This window comes from Nesoenas mayeri, assembly GCF_963082525.1.
Source record: "Nesoenas mayeri genome assembly, chromosome: 19".
NCBI lineage: Eukaryota > Metazoa > Chordata > Aves > Columbiformes > Columbidae > Nesoenas > Nesoenas mayeri.
In genome coordinates, this window is record NC_137568.1 from 8,395,782 (window position 1) to 8,416,379 (window position 20,598).

The 20,598-nt window shown below is 50.1% G+C and overlaps 3 protein-coding genes across 3 annotated transcripts; 2 read left to right on the forward strand and 1 right to left on the reverse strand.

Moving 5' to 3' along the window:
- Positions 1-4,799: 4,799 nt before the first annotated feature.
- Positions 4,800-9,543, forward strand: TMEM220 (transmembrane protein 220; the record flags this gene model as incomplete). The annotated part of the gene is made up of 6 exons (XM_080356761.1): positions 4,800-4,886; positions 5,017-5,046; positions 6,059-6,119; positions 7,833-7,956; positions 8,428-8,487; positions 9,069-9,543. 6 exons carry the CDS (start codon positions 4,800-4,802, stop codon positions 9,199-9,201), a joined length of 495 nt encoding a protein of 164 aa, XP_080212887.1. The 3' UTR covers positions 9,202-9,543.
- Positions 9,544-9,769: 226 nt separating this feature from the next.
- ADPRM (ADP-ribose/CDP-alcohol diphosphatase, manganese dependent) lies at positions 9,770-12,330 on the reverse strand. Its single transcript, XM_080356563.1, has 3 exons — positions 11,775-12,330; positions 11,155-11,271; positions 9,770-10,901 (listed from the first exon to the last, which is right to left on the reverse strand). The coding sequence occupies exons 1-3, from the start codon at positions 12,325-12,327 to the stop codon at positions 10,606-10,608; spliced, it is 966 nt and encodes a 321-aa protein (XP_080212689.1). The 5' UTR covers positions 12,328-12,330; the 3' UTR covers positions 9,770-10,605.
- A 119-nt stretch (positions 12,331-12,449) lies between these two features.
- Positions 12,450-19,309, forward strand: SCO1 (synthesis of cytochrome C oxidase 1). The gene is made up of 6 exons (XM_080356562.1): positions 12,450-12,574; positions 12,673-12,763; positions 13,767-13,964; positions 14,663-14,755; positions 14,867-14,982; positions 18,394-19,309. Exons 2-6 carry the CDS (start codon positions 12,733-12,735, stop codon positions 18,520-18,522), a joined length of 567 nt encoding a protein of 188 aa, XP_080212688.1. The 5' UTR covers positions 12,450-12,574; positions 12,673-12,732; the 3' UTR covers positions 18,523-19,309.
- The last annotated feature ends 1,289 nt before the right edge of the window (positions 19,310-20,598 follow it).

A 20,598-nucleotide genomic window follows, 5' to 3' on the forward strand; every position in this document is an offset into this window, starting at 1 on the left:
ATCACAAACTTATTCACGTACTCAGCCGCAAACTGCTCCAGCTCGGCCTGGGTCGGCTCCTGCTGCTTCCCCAACTCCTTCCGCTCTGCCTTGACCTTCTGTCCCTTGGGCCTGGCCAGCGAGACGGGGGCAGGGGCAGCTTAGCCTTCGTGGGGGTGTCCCTCGGTCCCCAAACTGGGATGCTCCCAGACCCCAGGTTCCCTCGCAGCCCTGCGGGGTAGGAAACCCTCTCCCATTCTTTTACCGCGGCTGTTGGGTCATCTGGCCGCTGCCGTCTGCTTTCCTACCGGCTCCAGACCCCCTCGTCTTTCTGGGAGCATCCTCCACCTTGCTGATCTGGGAACGGCAGTGGGGGCAGTGAGGGCACAGCCCCCTGTGTCATTCCGGCACAGGGACCCTTCGGCCGCCCCCTCCCTGATCAAAATAGCATCCCCGCAGCCCCTTGGGGACTGCTGCCGGCTCACCTTCTCCTCCTCCCCGTGGACGGTCCTGGCCATGTCCTGCAGGAAGGACACCTGGCACTTGAGGTCGGCCAGGATGCTGGTGATGCTCTCCCGGCCTAGAGGGACATGGTGCAAGGGGATGTGCTGTTGGTGAGGGGTTCTCACCCTTGGGGACAGGCTCTGAGCATGACGAGCCCCTGACCCAGGGTGTCCCCACACCAAACAACCCCCGCCAGCCCCCCCGTGCTCTCACCTCCCTTCGGGAAGAGCCGGCGCACGTCCTCAAGGTCCGAACGTTCTGCTTTGGTGGATTTAAGCTGCTCCACCTCCTCCTTCAGACCAGCAAAGAGGCGGCTGATCTGCTCAACCTGCCAGAGAACCTCCCGCATCTCTGAGTCACAGCTGGAGGTGCTGGTGGAGTCCGAGGAGCCCCAGGGCTTGGCCAGCTCTTGGGCATCCCCTGGGATGGTTGCTTTGGAGCTGGAGGACCCAGGCTGCACCCCAGGGGTGGTGGTGTGGGTCCCAGGGGATCCTGCCTGCATCCCCGAGGTGCTGGCCTGGGTGCCCGGGGATCCTGGCTGTGCCCCCGGGGTGGTGGCCTGGGTGCCCAGTGATCCTGGCTGCATCCCCAGGGTGGTGGCCTGGGTGTCCGGGGATCCTGGCTGTGTCCCCGGGGTGGTGGCGCCGGCATCAATAGACCTCGCATGACCAGAGGGAGCGCGTGACAACTTCACAGGGGTCGCTGGTTCCCCCTGTGTCCCTGCTTGCATCGCCGGGGAGCCAAACCCTGCAGGCCCCTTGCTGGTCTCCATCCCAGGCTGTGTCCCACGTCCCTTCGGCCTCAGTGCTGAGCTCCTCCTGGCCTGGCTGTCCATGGGCACCTGGGCGGGCTCAGCGGGGGCAGACTGGCCCCCACTGCCCTCCTGGGAAGAAGAGGCAAAGGGCAGCAGGTTTACTGGCAGCTGGGCAGCCGTGAGGACAGACCCCAGAACCCCCCGCCATGTCCCCAGTCCCTGTCCCCAAACCACCATCTCACAGGGACAAACTCGTGTTGAACATGAGAGCCCAAATGAAAAGGGATCACGGGGTCAGCCCGGCCATGGAGACGGGGGGATGGGATCCCCAGGGATGGGACCCCCAGCATCACTGCCCAGCACCCCAACCCACAGGCTGTGCCCCAAGGCAGGAGGGCTGGTGTCCCCGAGGGAGCGGGGGACGCAGCCGCCTCCTGTCCCTGCGCAGCCCGGCAGCGTCCTGGGGCTTCCCCTGGAGCTGGGCGAGGAGAGGGACACCCGTTCAGATGTGGGAGTCGGATTTAAAGAGTATCCCCGAGTGAACTGGGGCAGGAGACAGAGGGACGCTGGGCAGGGCTGTGCCTGGGGGCCACAGCTGAATTGCACGGGCAGAGCTTTATTTCCCAGGGGCAGGGGCACAGTGTGACAGGGCAGCAGGAGCGGGGAGGGACGAGGGCCCAGCTCCCTCCCGGGGCACCAGGGGATGCTCACCAGTGCAAGCGTCTCCTGGATCTCCTGGATGTCCTCGGCCAGGCCGGCATGCGCCTCCTGCAGGGCATGCATGTCTTCTGCCAGGCCGGAATGTGCGTCCTTCACCTCCTGGATGTCCTGTGCCATTCCAGAATGTGCCTTCTGCATGGCCTCCTGCATCTTCTGGATGTCCTGTGCCATGCCAGAGTGCGCCTTCTGCATGGCCTCCTGCATGTCACACTGCGCCTCCTTAAACTTGTTGATCTCCTCCCACACGTCCTGGAGCGAAGGTCTTTTCTGGGAGAGCGGGTGGGGGGTGAGCCCAGGGGAGGGTCCCTGGGGACCTGGACCCCGCTGTGCTCTGCTGTGGGAGCTCAGGCTTAACCCAGCCCTTGGGCTGAGGGCGGCACGATGGCAGCGCGGAGCCCGGAGGAGGGGGCGTCTCGTGGGGGAGCACCCAGGGACCAGCAAGAGGTTCTACCTTGGAGACGGCTCTCTCCTTCTCTTTCTGGCCAGGCTTTTCCTTCATGACCTTGTCCTTCCCTAAGCCAGGGGTCGAGCTCTGCCCTGGCTCCAGGACAGACAGCTCCTGCTGGCCCTGCTGCCCGAGGATCATGGCTTTCAGCAGCTCGTGGAGCGCCTCCAAATCCACAACCCCAACTCGGGGTGTCCCGATGGCTGCGTCCAGCATCTCCAACAGACTGCGTGTGGCCATTGCTGCTGTTCTGCTTCGAAACACTGAAGTAGGGAGACAGGAGCTTTTCTGCCCGGATGATATCTTGGAGGGATGGGCAGCCAGCAGTCTTTCTCCTGCTCCTTCTTGCCACAGAAAGCGATCAGTCACCAAAACAGATCCAAGTTCCGAAAGCAATCCGAGTGATGAAAGTGATCCAGTCACCAAAGCGATCCAAGTGCCGAAAGTGATCAAACCGCCAAAAGGGGTTCAACCGCCAAAAGTGATTCCACCACCAAAAGTGATGCAACCACCAAAAGTGATCAAACCACCAAAAGTGATGCAACCACCAAAAGTGATCAAACCACCAAAAGTGATGCAACCACCAATAGCGATCCCACCACCAAAAGCAATCCAACTGCCAAAATGAGTCCACCACCACAGTGATCCCACCACGGCAAGTGATCCCACCACGGCCAGTGACCAAATGGGCGAGGGACACAGGTGACAGGGGACAATATAGTGTCTCTGTTGCCCGGCAACAGCTGCCCCAGGAGCCAGCGGGCGCCGCCCTGGTCCTTTGTGATGAAGTTGGCCACGGGATGGGAGATGCTGAGGCTCCCTCCTGCCTTTCCCACTTTACCACCTACATTGTAGCTGGTGACACCTCATATTTCGTTGCAGGTCATTGCAGCCCGTGCCCAGATTCAAAATACAATCAGACAAGTCATGGGGAGTGAAATCTCACTTTACTGAATTAAACACCCTCAGTTTTAATTGCAGAGAGGATGGCTTTATCCGTGTTGTGCACTAAATCAAACTCTCCCGACGTTCCACCCTTTCCTTTCCCCGTGGCACAGTTGGCCTCGGAGGCGATTCCCCTTGGTGGCAGATGTGCAGTGACTGGCTCACGAGTGCACCAGCACCTGGGAACCTGGGATGAAAACAAGGTCAAAGTGCCTGGTTTAGGATGCCTTTCCCTGCGGTTCATCAAGCAGAAGGATGTCTTTTGAGGGGGAGCTGTTCTGAAGGGATTTCTTTTGCCTCTCTTGACCGTTGGCATAAGCCAGTGGCTGTTGACCAGGAAAGCCTTAGTTGGGGCCAGTGACAAGTGCTGCTCTTCTACTCAGCTCTGAGCTCGTCAAGGGTGATCAGTGCTGTGAGTAGTGGGAAACACTAGAGGTGTCACCGGGACGTGGGGGGTTCAGCTGGAGAACAGGAGCTGAGGGGAGACCTTCTGATCTCTGAACTGCCTGAAAGGAGCTTGGAGCCAGGGGGGTCAGGCTCTGCTCCCCAGGAACAAGCGCCAGGAGCAGAGGAAACGGCCTCAAGTTGTGCCAGGGGAGGTTGAGGTTGGATCTTGGGAACAATTTCTTCCTGTGGGGGACTACGGTGGGTCCGTGGATTCCTTGATGGAGGGCATGGGAACAGAAACTATCCTTGAAGATATTATGGCCTACCCGTGAGAAAGATGGGAGTAAAGGAGTATCCGGAGGTGTTAAGGATGTACCCGTGAGAGAGAAGGGAGTAGAAGAGTAACATTGATGATAGCAAAAGTAGCCAATGACATGTTACTGCCGTAACTTGTAACCACTAGTGAAGAGACACATGAATTTGTAAAACTGTATAAAAATGCACTTGTGGCAATAAATGGCGTCTACAACTTTCATCCTGGAAGAACTTGGTCTATGTCGTTTGTCCATCTCAACCATGACATCTTCCCCAAAGGTCTGTTGGGCATTGGAACAGGCTGCCCAGGGCAGTGCTGGAGTCACCATCCCTGGAGGGGTTGGACAGACGTGCAGATGAGGTTCAGGGACGTGAGTTAGTGCCAGGGTTAGCTTAACTGTTGGACTCGGTGATCTTGAGGGTCTCTTCCAACCAAAATGATTCTATGATTTTATGGGTCATGTTTGGTGATACAGCCTGTGGAAGACAGGAGAACCTTTGCTTTCCCATAGTAACTGGAATGTGAACCCTGTAACCACCAGTGCACGGCTGGACTGGGGCTCGATTTGTAAAAGCAGCCATCTTGCAGTTTTCTCTAAAAAATCAGTAACTAGGATCGAGATGCGCTGAGCGCCCCGGTGCGGCCCGGACCGGGCGGGGCAAGGGCTGTTTGCGAGGGGTGGTACTGAGGACCGGGCGGTGTCCCCGCGGTGCCGCCCCTTGGAGGCGGTGTCGGTCGCAGCCCCGGCCATGGCGGACGGGCGGGCGGCGGGGCGGCTGTGGCGCCTTTGCAACCTCCTCATGGCCGCTTTCTTCGGGCTGGCGGCCGCCGTGCAGGTGAGGACGGGGCTGCCCGGTCGGGGGCTGCAGGCGGCCCCGCTCCGCTCCCCTGCGGTTCCCTCCCGCGGAGCGCGGCCCCGGCCGGGCCGGCGGCTGCCGGGTCTCAGTGCGCGCGTCCCCGCTGCAGGTGAACGACCCCGACGCCGAGCTGTGGACGGTGAGTACGGGCCGCCCTTCCCGCCGGGCGGCTGCAGCTGGGCGGGCGCCGGGACGGCTCTTGTGCGGCTTCGGCTGCCGGCGCCTTCCCCGAGCGGCCCCGCTGGCGCCTGGTCTGAACGGGGCCGCTGGAGGAATCCTGCTCTCCGCTTCTAGTTGAAGAGCAAGCAGGCGCCGGGAAAACGATCTTTCTACTGGAGCGACGGCTGAAATCCGACTGTGCTTCCAGATATTCCTTATTTCACCTCAGATTTGCACCTGCCCCCCGCAAAGCATTGGTTCCCTGTGCAGAAAACACCAAACTGCCCTCGCTCCTCCTGCCCTGCACCCAAGACTCCCCGACCAGCCGAACTCCTGTGTCCATCCCCACCTCTGCTTGCCTTGAATCACCACCCTGACTGCCTGCTGTCTCCGCTCAGCTCAGCAGCGCATCCTGGGTCCCAGGGGAAATGCAGAGAGAAACCCTTTTCATTCCGCTTTGCTGGCACATGGGACAGCTGGTGGCCCTGGCCCAGGGTGCACAGGGTGGAGCTAAGGGACAAAGGGGAATGTCCCTGTATGTGACAGGAGCTGCTGGGTGGGCAGGGGTTGCCCCTTGCACATCCCTTGTGCAGGGGGACATCCCTTGTATCAGTGAGCCCAGCTGACAGTGGTACCAAGGGTCGTTCTGCTCCCAGAACTGCCCAGTGCAGGTCAGAGGGTTTGGGGGGGGTTTGAAGGAGGGGGTGTCCCACAGGGGGTGAGGATGCTGGGCAAGGGGCTCTGCAGCAGGCTGGCTGGGCAGCGAGGACTCAGTAACCCAAGCTGAGCAGCAAGGGCTGGTACGTGGCTGATTGTCCAGGTTTGGGTGGTGATGGTGAAGCACCAGCAGTGCCAGGGCACACGGAGGGAGCGGCGCTGGCAGCTGTTCTGTGCATCTGACAGGCTGCTGGGGGGAAGCGCTGATGTGGATGGCTGCCTCTGCTGCTTTACCTTGCCGAGTTTTGCCACAGAGATTTATGTTCCATTAACAGGTTGTCTACTTAGTGCCAGCTGCCCTGACACTGCTCGTCAGCATTAACCCCTCAATAACAGGTATACTACAGCTGTGCAAAAAACTCTCTGCTCAAATTTTGCCCCCCAAACTTTTTTTTTTCTTTAATTGAATCACAAATTAAGACCAGGCCATGTGGAAACATGTCCTACTACATTTTGAGGGCAAAAAGCTGTGACACCTGCTGCTACAAAAGCCGGTGATCCGTTTAGTGTTGGTGGTTGGATGTGGTACAGGTGAACGGAGGAGTGCCGCATAAAGGCCCAGCGCTGGGCTGGTCTTACCTTTGCACCCGATTCCAGCACTCAGAGCCTGAGTGGAGCACAAGCTCAGGAGCCTGCTCTGAACCTGGCTCTGCCTTTAATGTTAGCGTATTACAACAAGGAAGTAAAGTAAATGAAATCTGTGGTTTTGCTTATCTGCCTCATAGAAGAACAGCTGAGCTCTGCACAGTCCTTTGAACGAGCTCAAGGTCTTGATCAGGATCAGCTGCCCCACAGAGCACACGGGTGGCCATGGGGACAGTTAGAGGCTTCAGTGCAGTTGCTGCACGTCCAGGGGTATTATGCTAAGAGAGGTAATTACACACGGGGAGAGAATGACTCCGATCAGATTTGGTCCAGGACTCCAGAAAATAGTTCGTTTTTTGTATTCTCATCCAGCAGCAATAATTTTTTACTAATGACATTTTCTATAACCAAAGTGACTATATCTCATCTGGATGAATACTTACGCTGAATAAACTAAAATGCCACTTCTGCAAAAAAATAAAGTCTTCGAGAGCGCATGTTGTTGTCACAAGTTGCACCGTTGCAGTCTCAGCATTCTGGTCACCTTAAGCACATGAAGTGGTAGTGTTCATAAAACCATAGCCCACGAGGGTTGGTTGCCTGTGGCTTTGAACGTTTCAGGGGAGGTGTATTTGTGCGATAGGTGTAGCTTCACCATAATGACATTTGCCTGGTCAGGAGAGTCTATGTGTTAAACTCACAAATAGGTTTATGTTACTTGTGCGAAGATCAGTGAAAAACAAATATTAAAATAGCAGAACTATTGTATAACTGGACATTTATGTAAATTCACCAAGAGATATTTGCCATTCATGTCTGCAGAAGACCCAGATTCTGCCTCTGCTGAGCTGCAGTAAGTTCAGCCAAATGAGGAATCGATTCCAATGTTGGGTCAGTCCTCAGGCAGAGGTGTCATCAGTGTTGCTCATCACCACAGGCAAAAGCTCAGGAGAGGCTTATCAGGGAGAATGGGGGAAGGTGCTCTCTGTGGTGTGGTGGTCGCTCACACCCCTGGCGCTGGCTGGGAGCTGGGGTGGCTGCCCCCTGGTACATGCTGCCCTGGGGCCATGCTCGGCCTCTGGTTATGGCTCTGAGCTCCGGAAAGGCCCTTCCTCCTGTTTAAGAGAACTTTCGTTTGTAATGCCTTGTGATTTTTTTTTCCATGCATGTTGAACTCTGGAGCTTGTTTTGTTTGCTGGAGAGAGTAAGAAAACGGTTTCATTGAGGTGCTGCTGCCAAGAAGCTGCGTTCCTAGGAAAGCAAGCCCCAAGCCCTCTAGTGTTTATTTTCAACGGCACTTTTTAGCAGATTTTCCTGGTCATAAAGATGCTGGTATTAATTCCACCTTCCTGCCTAAAGTGTGTGTTTGCTGGAGGCACCTTTTTTGTGACTTGGTTGCTTTTTGATTTATAGGGTGTACTTGATGCTACACTGCAGTTGCTGGCAGACTATTTTTTTCCTTAGATCATGGTGTCTGGAGGAGCCTGTGTGACCTTCATTCTGCTGGTTGTATTGTTGGGACCATTGCCTTGGCTTGCTCGTTGTTTGCTTATGCTCAATGGAACATTTTGCACGAAGAGGAAGGCAGGTAAGCAGTGATCTTTATTTTTCCCTGCATGAATTCGGCACCCCAGGCCACCTCCTGGACTGCCAGGGGCTGAGGGGGAGGCAGGTTCTCAGCCCCACATCAGGTTGTTGCCTGCAGTAGGTGCTTGCACAGTGTTGAGGTGAAGCACTGGCCGATACTATGGCTGTTCAGGGTCTGGAACACTGGGATGCTGCTTTGCTCTGTGTTAAGGAGGGAAACGTGCTATGGAATACGAGTTCAGCAGCGAAACAAAAAGTGGAAGCAGGAATTTCTGCCACTGGGTCATGTGTGTTTGTAGATTTGTGGTGGGAATCAAAATTACTTTATGTAAGTACCTTTATAATTAAAATCCCAATAAAATATATTGAACTTTTCCAAAGGAGCTGCTTTTTTTGAGGCAAAATTTGTATTTTTTAAAAGTAAATATTTGCTTATATTATTTTCTGATCAGTCTTTTGTTTGGGATTTTAGAGAGTTGTTTGGTCTGGTGATTATTACAATCTGGATGAGTCTTTGTCGCAGTTCAGCTAAGTAAGTTTTGTTTCCTTTTTTTTAACCATTTATATGTTCATATTTAGTGACTATCTATCTTCTTTAAAACACATAGATGATTTTAGTGGCTTCTTTTTCTGCTTTATGTCACTGTCTGAATCTTCTCAGATATCTAAGCAGTAGTAGCTGATGCTGCAGCCTGTAGGATCTTGCACAAATAAGTCTGTAGGTGGGGAAGGAAAGCTATATAGAACATTTTTTCTGCTCCCGCTGCCATAATGGACAGGGGACATCCTCCCTTTGCAGAAGGACAGCATGTCCATTCAGAGGACTGTGCTACCGCGCTTGTGCTAAATTCCTATTAGTGTGAAAAATCTCAGTCTGCCAAACAGTACCATTGTTCTGGGAAAACATGTCACAGATGCTCTGGGCAAGCAGGGTGCATCTTTTTGTTTTTCCACCTGGTTTATGTAACTTGAAATGGCAGAAAAACCTTTCCAGTAAAGGACTTTGCTGATGCACCCACAGGAGGCTCTCTGCTGTCTTTCCAGCTGTAGCTGGGTGTGAATGTTTCTAGCAGCCTGATTTGAAGTAGCTCTGTTGCATTTGCTTCTTCGTAGGAGTCCACTGGCTGGAGCTCGCTTGGCTGCTGCCGTCGTGGTCGCCCTCTTCCCCTTTGTTTCATGGTTGTACATTTATATCAACAAAGAGATGAGAGCATCTTGGCCAACACACTGTAAAACAGTGATGTAATCGGGTGGAGGGAAGCACACAATATGTGTTCTGACCTCAGTTGCCTTTGATTTTGATTCTTAATGAAAGGTGCTGCTTCCAGCAGTGCAGTTTGAGATGTGGTTGAAGAAAAAATGGAGGAACACCGTCGAATCTGAGTGGAGAGTTTTTCTGCGGAAACGGTTGTTCAGCTGGCTTCTTCACACAATTTCAAATCGCTACTGATCTGATGTGTGTTCTAATGGTATATTCAAAATATCCTGGCATCCCCGGGTCACTCTCAACCACCTCATACTTTGCGAAATTTACTATTATGTAACATAAAAGTAAAGCAAGCGCTTTTGTTTCAATAAATGACTATTTGTGGCCTTAAAACATCCAGATATCTGCCTGGATAATCCATTGAGAGTAACTGAAAAACTGAGCAGTCTGTATTTCTTTTCCTATACTAAAATCATATGCAGAACATATCAGAAGAAATATTTTTGCTATTATCTTTAATGGAAAGTTACTGCTTTTACAGAGTAATAAATACTATTTTTCTAATGAAAATTCAATGAAAGTTTCCATATGTTTACTTTTTGCGAGATGCGTGCTCAAGACTGGCCCCAGCAGATGTGGTCACTGTCACAACTCTGCTTGTCTCGGAATTCCTGTTCCTGAAAGCAGAACCTGCAGAGCAGCCCCATGGAGAGTGAGCGTGTTCCAGCGCCACTAGTCCTGGAGAGGGAAGCGCTGGCGAGTCGCTGGGCACACGAGCTGGCGGGGACAGCCAGAACAGGCCCATGGGCAGCACAGCAACGTGTGTTAGATCGTTCCACGTCAGGGCTTTGCTATTCAGCGCTGCCGCAGGCTGATACAGCTGCACACACATAGACCGAGGGTGTATCTGCAGCTTTACACCATGCAGCACTGATAGTCGCAATTTTCCTTGGGCTCAGCGTATTTGGAGGTTACTTTATTCTTTGAAAACAATGTTAGGAAGACAGCATTAGGCTACGGGGTGGGCTAATTCTGCCAGAGATGAGCCATTACGATGATGTTCAAAGAAAAATAAATGTAGCTGGGCAGGCCACATTAGTTCTGACTGATATTAAAAAGTTTGCTTGCTTTTTCAATATTCATATTATGGTTGCATTTTTTTCATAGTAACAACCCAGTCAGGATTGGGTGTTTCAAGTCAACATTCTGCATTCAAGTATATTTATTTCAAACATCATTACTGGCATTCTCTATTCTCCAAAAGGAAACTAGGTCTGCTTTATTTCAGACATGTTATTTCTGAAATTTGGATCCAAGAGAAAAATGTTTGAGTTAAAGCTATAAGGATCAGCCGTGCACATCTTCCTACAAGCAAATAATAAGCTGAATCCCCTGTTTTTTTTGTCCGAGTACTCTTCCTGAAGAAGAGCAACTTCTATTTGCTTACCATTTGCAGAAATGCATAACTCTGTCTGAAACTCTGCCCCTTCCCTTCAGTATCATTTTATCTTCATAGACATAAACAGTCCCAAAGGCATTGCTTTCCGGTGGAGTTTCAATAACCCCTTCCAAAGTCAGATGATGAACTCCATGAGAGTCCAGGCAATAGCCACCGTCGTGCAGGTGCCCTGCGAGAAAGCAAACCACGCACCGATGGGAGTGTATGACCGAAAGGGCATCTTCGTAATTCCAGGCTAGGCAAACGCTGTCTGAAGCACCTGGGTGAATGGGCAGATGACCTGCAGTTGAGGGAAAGAAGCAGGAGAGTTACTTCAGGCATAACCAAATTCTGCCTTAGCTGCAGCGAAACTCAGACCTCTGTGCACAGATACCTCACCTGAGTGTAAAATATAGTTGCTATTCTCCTACTTCACAGGTTACAACTGCACCTCTGTGGAGCTACAGATCTGCTACGTATTTTCCTCAGCTAACATACATTGACTATGTAACCTTTTTGGCATGTATCCCCATATATCCCCCATGTCCACCTACCCATAACTACAACTTTTTCTTGGTTTTCATCAGAGAACTTGAGGACTTCATTGAACCAGTCCAGCTGGGCTTGGCTAAATCCTCCGTTAAACTCCACAAACTGAGGTTCTTTGAGTCCTGCAATGAAGAAGGTGGTTAGGCATAGCTGCACACACCTCTTGCGGCTCCTCTATTTGCTTGCCTTATGTACATCTGCTTACAAGATGTTTTACTTTCATAACCTTTTTTTTTAATTTTGTATCTCTTGTGTCAAAACTCCAGCCTCCTTGGACAAACAGGGGAAATTATTTGTATTTTCAGGGGTTTTGGTCACGCTGCACGCACAGGATTTCCACTCTTAGCATGGGACAGGGTGAGCATTACTCTACGCTCTGCAATAGCAGCTGCAGCAAGGGTTGCCTTTTGTTCTGCTACCACAGGGCACACAGCACAACATAAACCCATCCAACAGCACCAGCACGGGTGTAAGAGCATCGCCCGTGCCTGCATAGAGACCCACCGACCGGGTCTCCGCTAGGACCAGGGCGGTAGAAGCGACGGGCAGAAATGGGGCACGCCAGGGGAACCGCCTCATGGTTCTGGGGAGCGGAGGCTCAGCCCCAGGGTGCCGCTGGGTGTACCTGCAGGGCTGTTGAGGCTCTCGTTGGGGTTCTTTTCCCGCAGCAGCTGCAGGGCCTCTTGGAAGTGGGGGCTGTCGGGCTCCCTGCCCAGGACGCTCATGTCATAGGCGTCGAGCACGACCACGCGGAACCGCGCGGCCGGGCTGAAGTGGTAGGCCTGGCAGTCGGCGGCTGGCGCGGCGGCCCCGGCGGGACGGCTGTTGAGGCCGGTGTGCGCCAGGCGGGCCCGGCTGAAGTTATAGAACTCGTGGTTGCCCCATGTGTGATGTACCGGCACCGGCAGCCGCCCCAGCACCGCCAGCACCTGCTCCAGGGCGGCCCCGGCGCGGCCGCCGCGGGCGTTGAGCCCGTCGATGCTGTCGCCCAGCTGCAGCACGAAGGCGAGCGGCGGCCTCTCCGCTGCCCACGCCTCCACAGCGTCCCGCAGCAGCTGCAGGCTCTGCCGGTAGTACCGCCGCCGGTACCCGCTGAAGTCGTATCCGTCCTCCGCGTCCGCGTACTGGATGTCCGCGATGACACCGAAAGCGAAGAGCGGCGCTGGCACCGCCTCCATGGCGGCCGCTCCCGCCTGACGGGCCGGAAGGGGCGGGCGCGGAACAGCGGGCGGCAAGATGGCGGCGGCGGCGGCGCTCCGCTGCTGGCGGGTGGCGCTTAACGGGCGGCTGCCGGGCGCGGGCAGCGCGGCCTGGTTCTTCGCTGTTCGGCCGGTGAGGGGCCGGGCGGTGCTGCCCGCGCCCGGCAGCCGCCCGTTGTCCCGCCTGCCGCCGGGCAGCGGCCCGCGGGCGGGCTCGCAGAGGCGGGTGAGTGAGGGAACCGCGTCCCTCCACAGCGGGGGAGCCCGCGCCGTCCCCCGCCTCCCCCCCGCCTTTCCAGTCACTAACCGGCTTCTCCTCGGCAGCTGGTGTCGTGGCGGTCGCTGGCGGCCACGTTCGTGCTCTGCGGGGGGCTGCTGGCCGCCATGAAGAAGGTGAAACGGCAGAAGGAGGAGGGTGAGTGCGGGAGGAGGAACCGGCCCCTCCCCGTCCCGTGTCCGGCGCGACCGGCCCGGGCGTGTTACCGGGCGGGAGGGGGAGCGGGACACCGTATTTTGTGTTCAGAGGATGGGTTGTTTGAGTTCAGATGTATTTTACCCACTCTAGCATCCCGCTGAATGACATCGTGCTTCGCACCTATGTATATAAAAACGCTATATAAAATTTTCAAACGTTCAAAAAAACCCACCCCTTCAAGATTAAGAGTTTTAAAATTCTTAAATATGCTTTTGCTTTGGGAATAGCTGTGTTTGATTGTACTTGATGTTGCCAGTCGATGCAGCGCAGACACAGGTGGGATTTTCTGTGCATGTTGGTGTCTTCTCACATTGTGTGTGTGTCCCTGCAGTAACTGCCCATTGCTGTCGTTTTAATGTTTTTAATGCTGAAAATCAGAGATTGCAGCTTTTAGGCTGTGTTCAGTTTGCAAAGGATGCTAATTTTTCTGTTACATAAAAATATAATGACAGAATAATCCCAGACTGGTTGGGCTGAAGGGACCTCTGCAGATCCCCCAGCGCAACCCCTGCTCACGCAGGGTCACAGAGCAGATCACACAGGTGGGTCCAGGGGGTTTGAATGTCTCAGAGAAGGAGACTCCACACCCACTCTGGGCAGCCTGGGCCAGGCTCTGGCACCTCCCAGCAAACAAGGTTCTCCTCCTGTTCAGATGGACCCTCCTGTGTGTGCCTGTTGCCCCACCTCCTATCATTGAGCATTACTGCATCAATCAGATGACAATAGTAGAGATTATTATGTTTAAAAGGTGTTTAGTGATATGTTGGATTTTGCCCCAAGCTGAATTATTTTTGGAAGCCTTGTCCACATTGAGCATCTGTACGATGGTAGATCTTGATGTCTCAACGCCCCGGGCCGTGACTGTGCAACGGCTCCTGAGGATCACTGGGGAAGCAGTGTGGATCATGACATGGATGTGTTTGATCCTCTCTTGTTTTTGTAGACCTGGAGAAGGAACGAAACCGAGGGATTGGGAAACCACTGCTGGGAGGGCCCTTCTCGCTCGTCACCCACGAGGGGCAGCCCAAGACCAGCAAGGACTACATCGGCCAGTGGGTGCTGATCTACTTCGGCTTCACACACTGTCCTGACATCTGTCCTGATGAACTGGAGAAAATGATTCAAGTGGTAGATGAGATTGGTATGGGAATTCGGTTGGCATAGTCATCTTGTTTATTGGAGATCCGGGTTTATTGCAGTAAAATATTGCAAATGGTAATAACTGATGATCTTTTTTAAAAAAAATGCAGTTGACCTCTATTGGGTAGTTGAATGAATTACTAAGTGATACATACATCAGTCTGCCTGTCAGTAGAATCTGATATTTAGAGCATGACAGCACTGATCTTTTTGCAACAAGGGACTTCTTGGTAATAAAACATGATGGTGGCAGGTTATAGGAAAAGGTGCCATTGCACTGTATTTTTGCCAATAAGTGGTTGTGGGGTGTATTAGGGTTTTTTTTTCCATTGTACCTTCAGCTGTCCTCCCACTCCACTGTCACAGGCATGCTTTTGTTGTATCGACCATTGTGCCATGATCACTCCACAGTGCTTTCTGCATCAGAGCCAGTTTGTCATCTCTACTAAGCAGGGCAGGGTCTCCAACTGAGAGGCTGCAAGTCTAGCTGCCACCCAGCACAAGCACAGAGTGTTGGATTTCGCAGCATTTGCTTAATTCATAAATTAAATACATTACACTGCACAAAATTACCTTTATTTTTGTCACTTAGAGTGGGCTTGAATTGATGTTATGGTAGCTTGTCTGTGAGCTTGTTTGAAGGGAGGTGAGAAAGGAGTTTTAGTTTTCTAAGAAAAATAATAATTGTTAATGTCACAGACAGAATTCCATCTTTGCCTAATCTGACCCCACTCTTCATCACCATTGATCCTGAGAGGGACAACGAAGAAGCCATTGCCAGATATGTTAAAGGTATTACTCTTTTCTTCCTTGATGTCTTATAGCATGTAATGTAGAACACTGGAAAGGACACTCTTGATGGGACTCTTCACTAAAACACGTAAATGTCTTCTTTCTATCTAGAATTTTCTCCAAAGCTGATTGGATTGACTGGTACCAAGGCACAGATTGACCAAGTTGCCAAAGCTTACCGTGTATATTACAGTGAAGGTCCCAAAGATGAAGACAATGATTATATAGTAAGTAAATGCAGGGCTTTTGCCTAATGAAAGCATTTGGATAAGAGCAGGATGTAGATTTTAAAATCCCAAGGCAGCTGTTGCAATCTGCGCTGAAGTCCTACATGGCAGAGCCCTGTTGCACTGATGTGTTAAGCTGTGTTTTAAGAAGTCTTGATCAGAATCAAGGTGCTCTCTTGTAAGCTCAGAACATCAGTGAAACCCGTTCTAAAAACGTCCAGTCCCAGGCCTGCCTACAGAATAGCACATGAGCTAGCAGGTGTGACAATAATTTGAACTTTTTCTGTCTGTAATGTTTTTGTCTGGTTGTTTTCTTATGTGCTCCAAAATGAAAATAGAACTGGGAAATAAAGGCAATAGGAAGAGGGAGAAATGAGAGGTAAAAGTGAGTAACAACTAATTTCTCACCAAACTGACACTAAGAAGTGAGGTTTTCCTGTCAGGAGACTAGGGAGATGCCAAGTCTTCCTGCAGATACTGTGGGGATCTTCCTTCTGTGTCATATGATGTGGAAAAGAGCATGTTAATGCTGAATAAAGTGGGGATAAGATATGTAGAGTAGTAGTGTGAAGGGAGAAACTGAAGTTTAAGTCATGCTAATCTGGGCAGTCAAAATCTCACTGTCTGGAAGGGAACGTGGCTGGTTATAGGACTCAGAGCTGCTGCCAGAGCCTTCCTGACCTGCCACATCCTGAGCAGACTGGAAGAGTAAAGTAGGTACAAGTCAGGGTAGATGTTATATGATCTTTTCTATTTTTACATTACACAACTGAGGGCGTCAGAGAAAACTAAAAACAGCTTCAAAAGGAAAGATGATGGTTCTTGTTGCAGTGAGCCTGTGAGAAGTGGAATCCCTCGCTACAGATGCAAATGGTACCTTATGGGAGTCCACAGAGAGAATTGTTAGTCTTTGGAAAAAAAAAAATTGAGGATTATGAAATGCACAGAATTCTTGCCTAGCTCAGGAAACCTATGAGCTAAAAATGTTTGGAAGCTAGGAGTTAATAAAGGAAGATAGCATGTTTTTGGTGCTGGTTTTGTACTCTTCTTTAAAGTAACCATTTTTGGCCACTAATTGAGGTAGGATGCTGAAGCAGATCAGTTTTGCTCTGATCCATATTGTATATTAATCTGTTTTTTAAAACCACCTGACTGCAGCAAATAAATTATGCAAGGGGACAAAAAATCAGTGGAACAAAAAGGTGGTGCATAGAAAGAAACAGCAAGAGCAGCACCTGATCTCGGTAGAGAGAAGGTGGAATCACACTGGTGACATGTACTGCTTTATGTTACTAAAAGGGGTGTGAAAGGAGAGGTTAAGAACTTGGTTTCACTTACAGTGACAACTCAATAGCTACAGAAGTTGTGTCCAGAATACTGTATTTGAATGGAGTAGTGAAGCTTGCTGGGGAAATTCAACACCAGTTCAAATCAATCTAGCATTAATCTGAAATCAGTCTAAAGGTACTGCTTAAAATCGGATTTGTGAAAGGAAGCTGGTGGAAATGCAAGAATAAGTTATAGGAACAGGGTCGGCAAAGGATACCTGCTCATGTGATGGAAAGAATCAGTAGAATCTGATGCTAAATGAGTGAACTGAAGTGGAGGAGAGATGATGGAAAGAGGCTAGAAAAGCTGAAGGAGTTACAGAAGAGACCTCAAAAGATCATCTTGTCCAATCCCCCTGCCAGAGCAGGAACACTCAGATGAGGCTACGCAGGAGTTCTGCTGCTTGTGAAGTAAAACCACATGTGGATTCTAGCAAACCCCACCTGGATTCTGGCTGAGCTGTGAAGGGAAAGTACAGGGATTCAGCCTTGGAAAATAACTCAGTAGACAACAGCAGCTTCAAGGGAGGCTGGAGGGTGAAACTGACTGGAGAATGTGACTACAGATGTGATGAAGTAGGAGAAAGGGATTCGGGATCCAGGGAGAACCCCACTGGGCTGTGAGGCTGAGAGGAGGGCAGGTGGCGAGGGAGAAAAGCCAGTGGATTTGAAGCAGGGGAGCAGCCTGGAAGCTCCAGATGTGCTGCCAAGGAGGAAGAGTGAAGCTGCATCTCTTCAGGATCTGTCCCGGGCGCTGGGTTTTGCAGGCAGTGAACTCTGCATGTTCGGCGCTGGGAGGCTGGAGGACACAGGTCTGTGAAACAACACAGGCAGAGGAGAGCCCGAGGGGGGCCTGAGGCTGGTTTGGTTCTAACCTGAGGCTTATCTGGGGAATTACTACTCTGCCATTTCTTCCAGTGAGGCTGTTTTTTTTCCTCATTATGTCTTGTGCAGACCTGTTGTGCCAATTGGTGATCAAGACAGATGTTTGTACAGGGGCAGGTTGTGTTTCCTGCGCAGACTGCTGGGAGGGGATGAAGAAGAAGAGATCCACTACAGCCAGTTGAACTTCGCTGCATGTTTTGACTTGAAAAGAACACTGAGATGAGCATTTAGAAATACAGGCTGTTTCAAAAAGATGGACCCATTTTGAAATCACTGTGTCTTTGAAACTGAATCCATCATTTTGAAAAACCCTGTAATAATTTCTAGATAATTTTGAGAAACGTTCAGTGACAGAAATCCCATTAAGTTTAATGCCTTCTTTAAGCTTGTGTTACTGGAAATATTTATGCATTTTCTCAATTTCAAACAGTTGTACTTTCAGTGCATGAGTACTTTGCAGTTCTTTTTCTTCAGTGAGATGATGCAGTCACTTGAGCCGTTGCAGATTCGTGGCCTCCATTTTCAGTAATTTTTGTCTTTTACTCCATAAAGATGGTGTCACAGATGCAGACAGTACTTGCAGTGGCATGTTAAATAAATTTACAGTGGAGTTAGTATTTATATAATCAAATTGGAGTACCTCAAACATTGAACATTTTTGTAGGTTATTTCAATTTTGACAGCAGAGGGAGCCTCTCCCCAGCACATGTATTTCCCTCTGCACCATCTCCTCCATCTGCAGCTCCTGCATCCCAGTGATGCTCTTAGTCCCGTTGTTTCCACTGACTGTGAACTTGGTTTAATGAAATATCTCTTTTTATATTTTATTTACATCATATTAGCAGTAGGAGCTTGAATACCTTGTGAGAGACATGGAGCATCATGAGAAGTAGAGGGAAAGTGGGAAAAATGAGGGGGAATGACCCCTGAGCCCCCAGGTTTACCCCAGCTGTGTCTGTGCTGTTGGAAAGGTGCCAGCAGCTTGGGGAAGACTTGTCTGCTCACAGTATTATTCTTTCATGTGTTTTGAGGATGCAGCTAGTTTTCTCTATTTATTTTCTTGGCTCAAACAAGAAGTTGCTGAGGTTTTCCATATCTTGCTTGAGCTACTTGGTGAGAAGTCTTGTCAGGCTGTTGCTTCTGCCTTTGAGAGATGTGCAGGATCATTTTTATCGAGCCGCAATGTGCTCTCTTGCAGGTGGATCACACAATAATAATGTACCTCCTCGGGCCAGATGGTGACTTTGTGGAATATTATGGCCAGAATAAAAGAAGCACTGAGATTTCTGCTTCTATTGCTGCACACATGAGAAAATACAGATCCTGAAACACATGGTCTTCAAAGGTTAACATGAACATCACCTTTAGGTTTGGCTGTAACTGGGCATTGGAGTTGAAGCAGAAACATACAGGTGTAAGATCCTGTCACCACTTTCTTTTTTTCCAAATAGGAAAGGCAACTGTGCTTCAGCAAAATACCATTATTAAAAATCTGTAAAGCCTTCCCAATGGATATTATTTGCAGTGGGATCTAGGCTACAGAATGAAATTTGGGACTTCTCAGAAACGTTGTTGGGAGCAAACAATGGAAAACACTTTTCATTTGGACGTGTGTATGGATATATGTGTATCACTGTTAAAGTTAATCTTGGCAAGACATCATCAAAGCATGGTCACTGGAGAAGGATGATCACTGATGAAAAGCTGTGCCCATGGCATTCTCCGAGGACCCCTACCCTCTTTTGTTCTGCATTGTTTTGCCTTCTGGGAGAGGCAGTTACACTGTTAAAAGCAGGAGAGCCTTAAGAGTCCTTCATTGGGGTTAAGAAGATGAAGAGCACTGAAAGCACCAGCAGCTTCCACGCACGGGACCAGCCTTGTAGTGTGCCTGATCTTCATTTGAATGCAGAAATGAAATGGTTTATTCTTGCTGATTTTTCCAGGTGAATGCTGTTAACTTAGAAGGAAATGAGTAATGGGTTGAAAACATATGTTTTTATGCATAGTTGGCCTGATTGTGCTATGCTGAATAGTGAAGTGCGAAGGATGAAGAGGATCTGTGTCCGTGCACAGGGCTGTCAATCATTTCATGCAGTGCAGCGTTTGAAAATAAAGATTGCTTTGTACAAGCAATTTCATTTTCCTTTGTTAGGTTTGAATGGAATATCATCAGAACTTTGTGTACTGGTCAAGCTTCATATTCTTGCTCTGTTTTATCTCTTTAGAAAGTAGTGTTTATAGTAGTGCAATGCATGAGATGAATATGCTTTTTTAAGGTGGCTGAACCCTGGAGGATGACCCACGGGAGACAAAACAGGAAAGTTCTTGGTGCGGGTCCCTGAGGGTTTCAAACTGACCATACGTGTTCCTACTGGTAGCACTGGCCTTATTCTGAGTCTAGGGGACTGGAACAGAATATTCCTATCTGGGGAAAGGTGCAATATCTATGGTAAATTTCAGTCTTTCTAAAACCCTGCAAGACAGTAAACTTAACCTGTTTCAGAGTTGTTATATAATAGAGGAGCATAGGTCCACGTCTGCTGCCCTGTGCTGTGGTGACCTCCTGAGAGTACGGGGAAGGTGGCTGTGGTGGAGTGTGTCACCACTGCCCTCTTCTGCTAAAGCTCTGTTAAGGAAGGAACATTCCCTAAGTCTCAGGATACTTTTTTTGTGTGTGTGTGTGCGCGTCTTGAATGCTAGATAGTTTAAAGAAGGTGAGGTTTATTGTTTTTTCTTTTTTAAGGGTCAGCAAGGATTTTTCTGTATCAGTTTACAGTGGGAGTTTTAAAAGGTGTCGTAGTAGAATTGAACTCAAACAGCTGAAAAGGAAGGTAGGGTTTTTTTCTCCTTGTGCTGGCTTGACTGCAGTAGGCAACAGGAGTGGCTTCCAGAGGAAATGTCACACTTCAAATGTTCTGTCAGAGGCTGTGTCCATTCCAAGGTGTCACCACTAATACTAGTGTCTATGATAAGTGTCACCCTAGCAATAATAATGTTATTTTCATGGAGTGGTTGCAAGTGTCAGCATTGTTTCTAAAGAGCCTTTGCTTGCCTTTTATGTTCTCCCGCAATCCTGGAGGTGATTTGTTTTCAAAAGTTTCCTTACAGTACTGACTCTCAGCACCTACTAACTCTGTGCTTTCTTGTCCAGGTGCTTGCACACCAGTTCATTTTCTTTTGGGGAAATACTTTTTTTTCCTTTTGAACAAGTCAGAAATAATCAGAATATTTTCCTCGTGGGTGGAGGGAGAATTTGGTCAGCCTGTCTTGCTGCTTCCGTATTAAAAAGTCCATTCCTCTTTGTTTGGTGTTTCTTGAAAACACTGATGTACAAAGCCTGGTGGGAATGTGACTAAGAAATGGAGCAGCTGATCTGGGAGAATGTTTTATTTTGCTTCCTTAA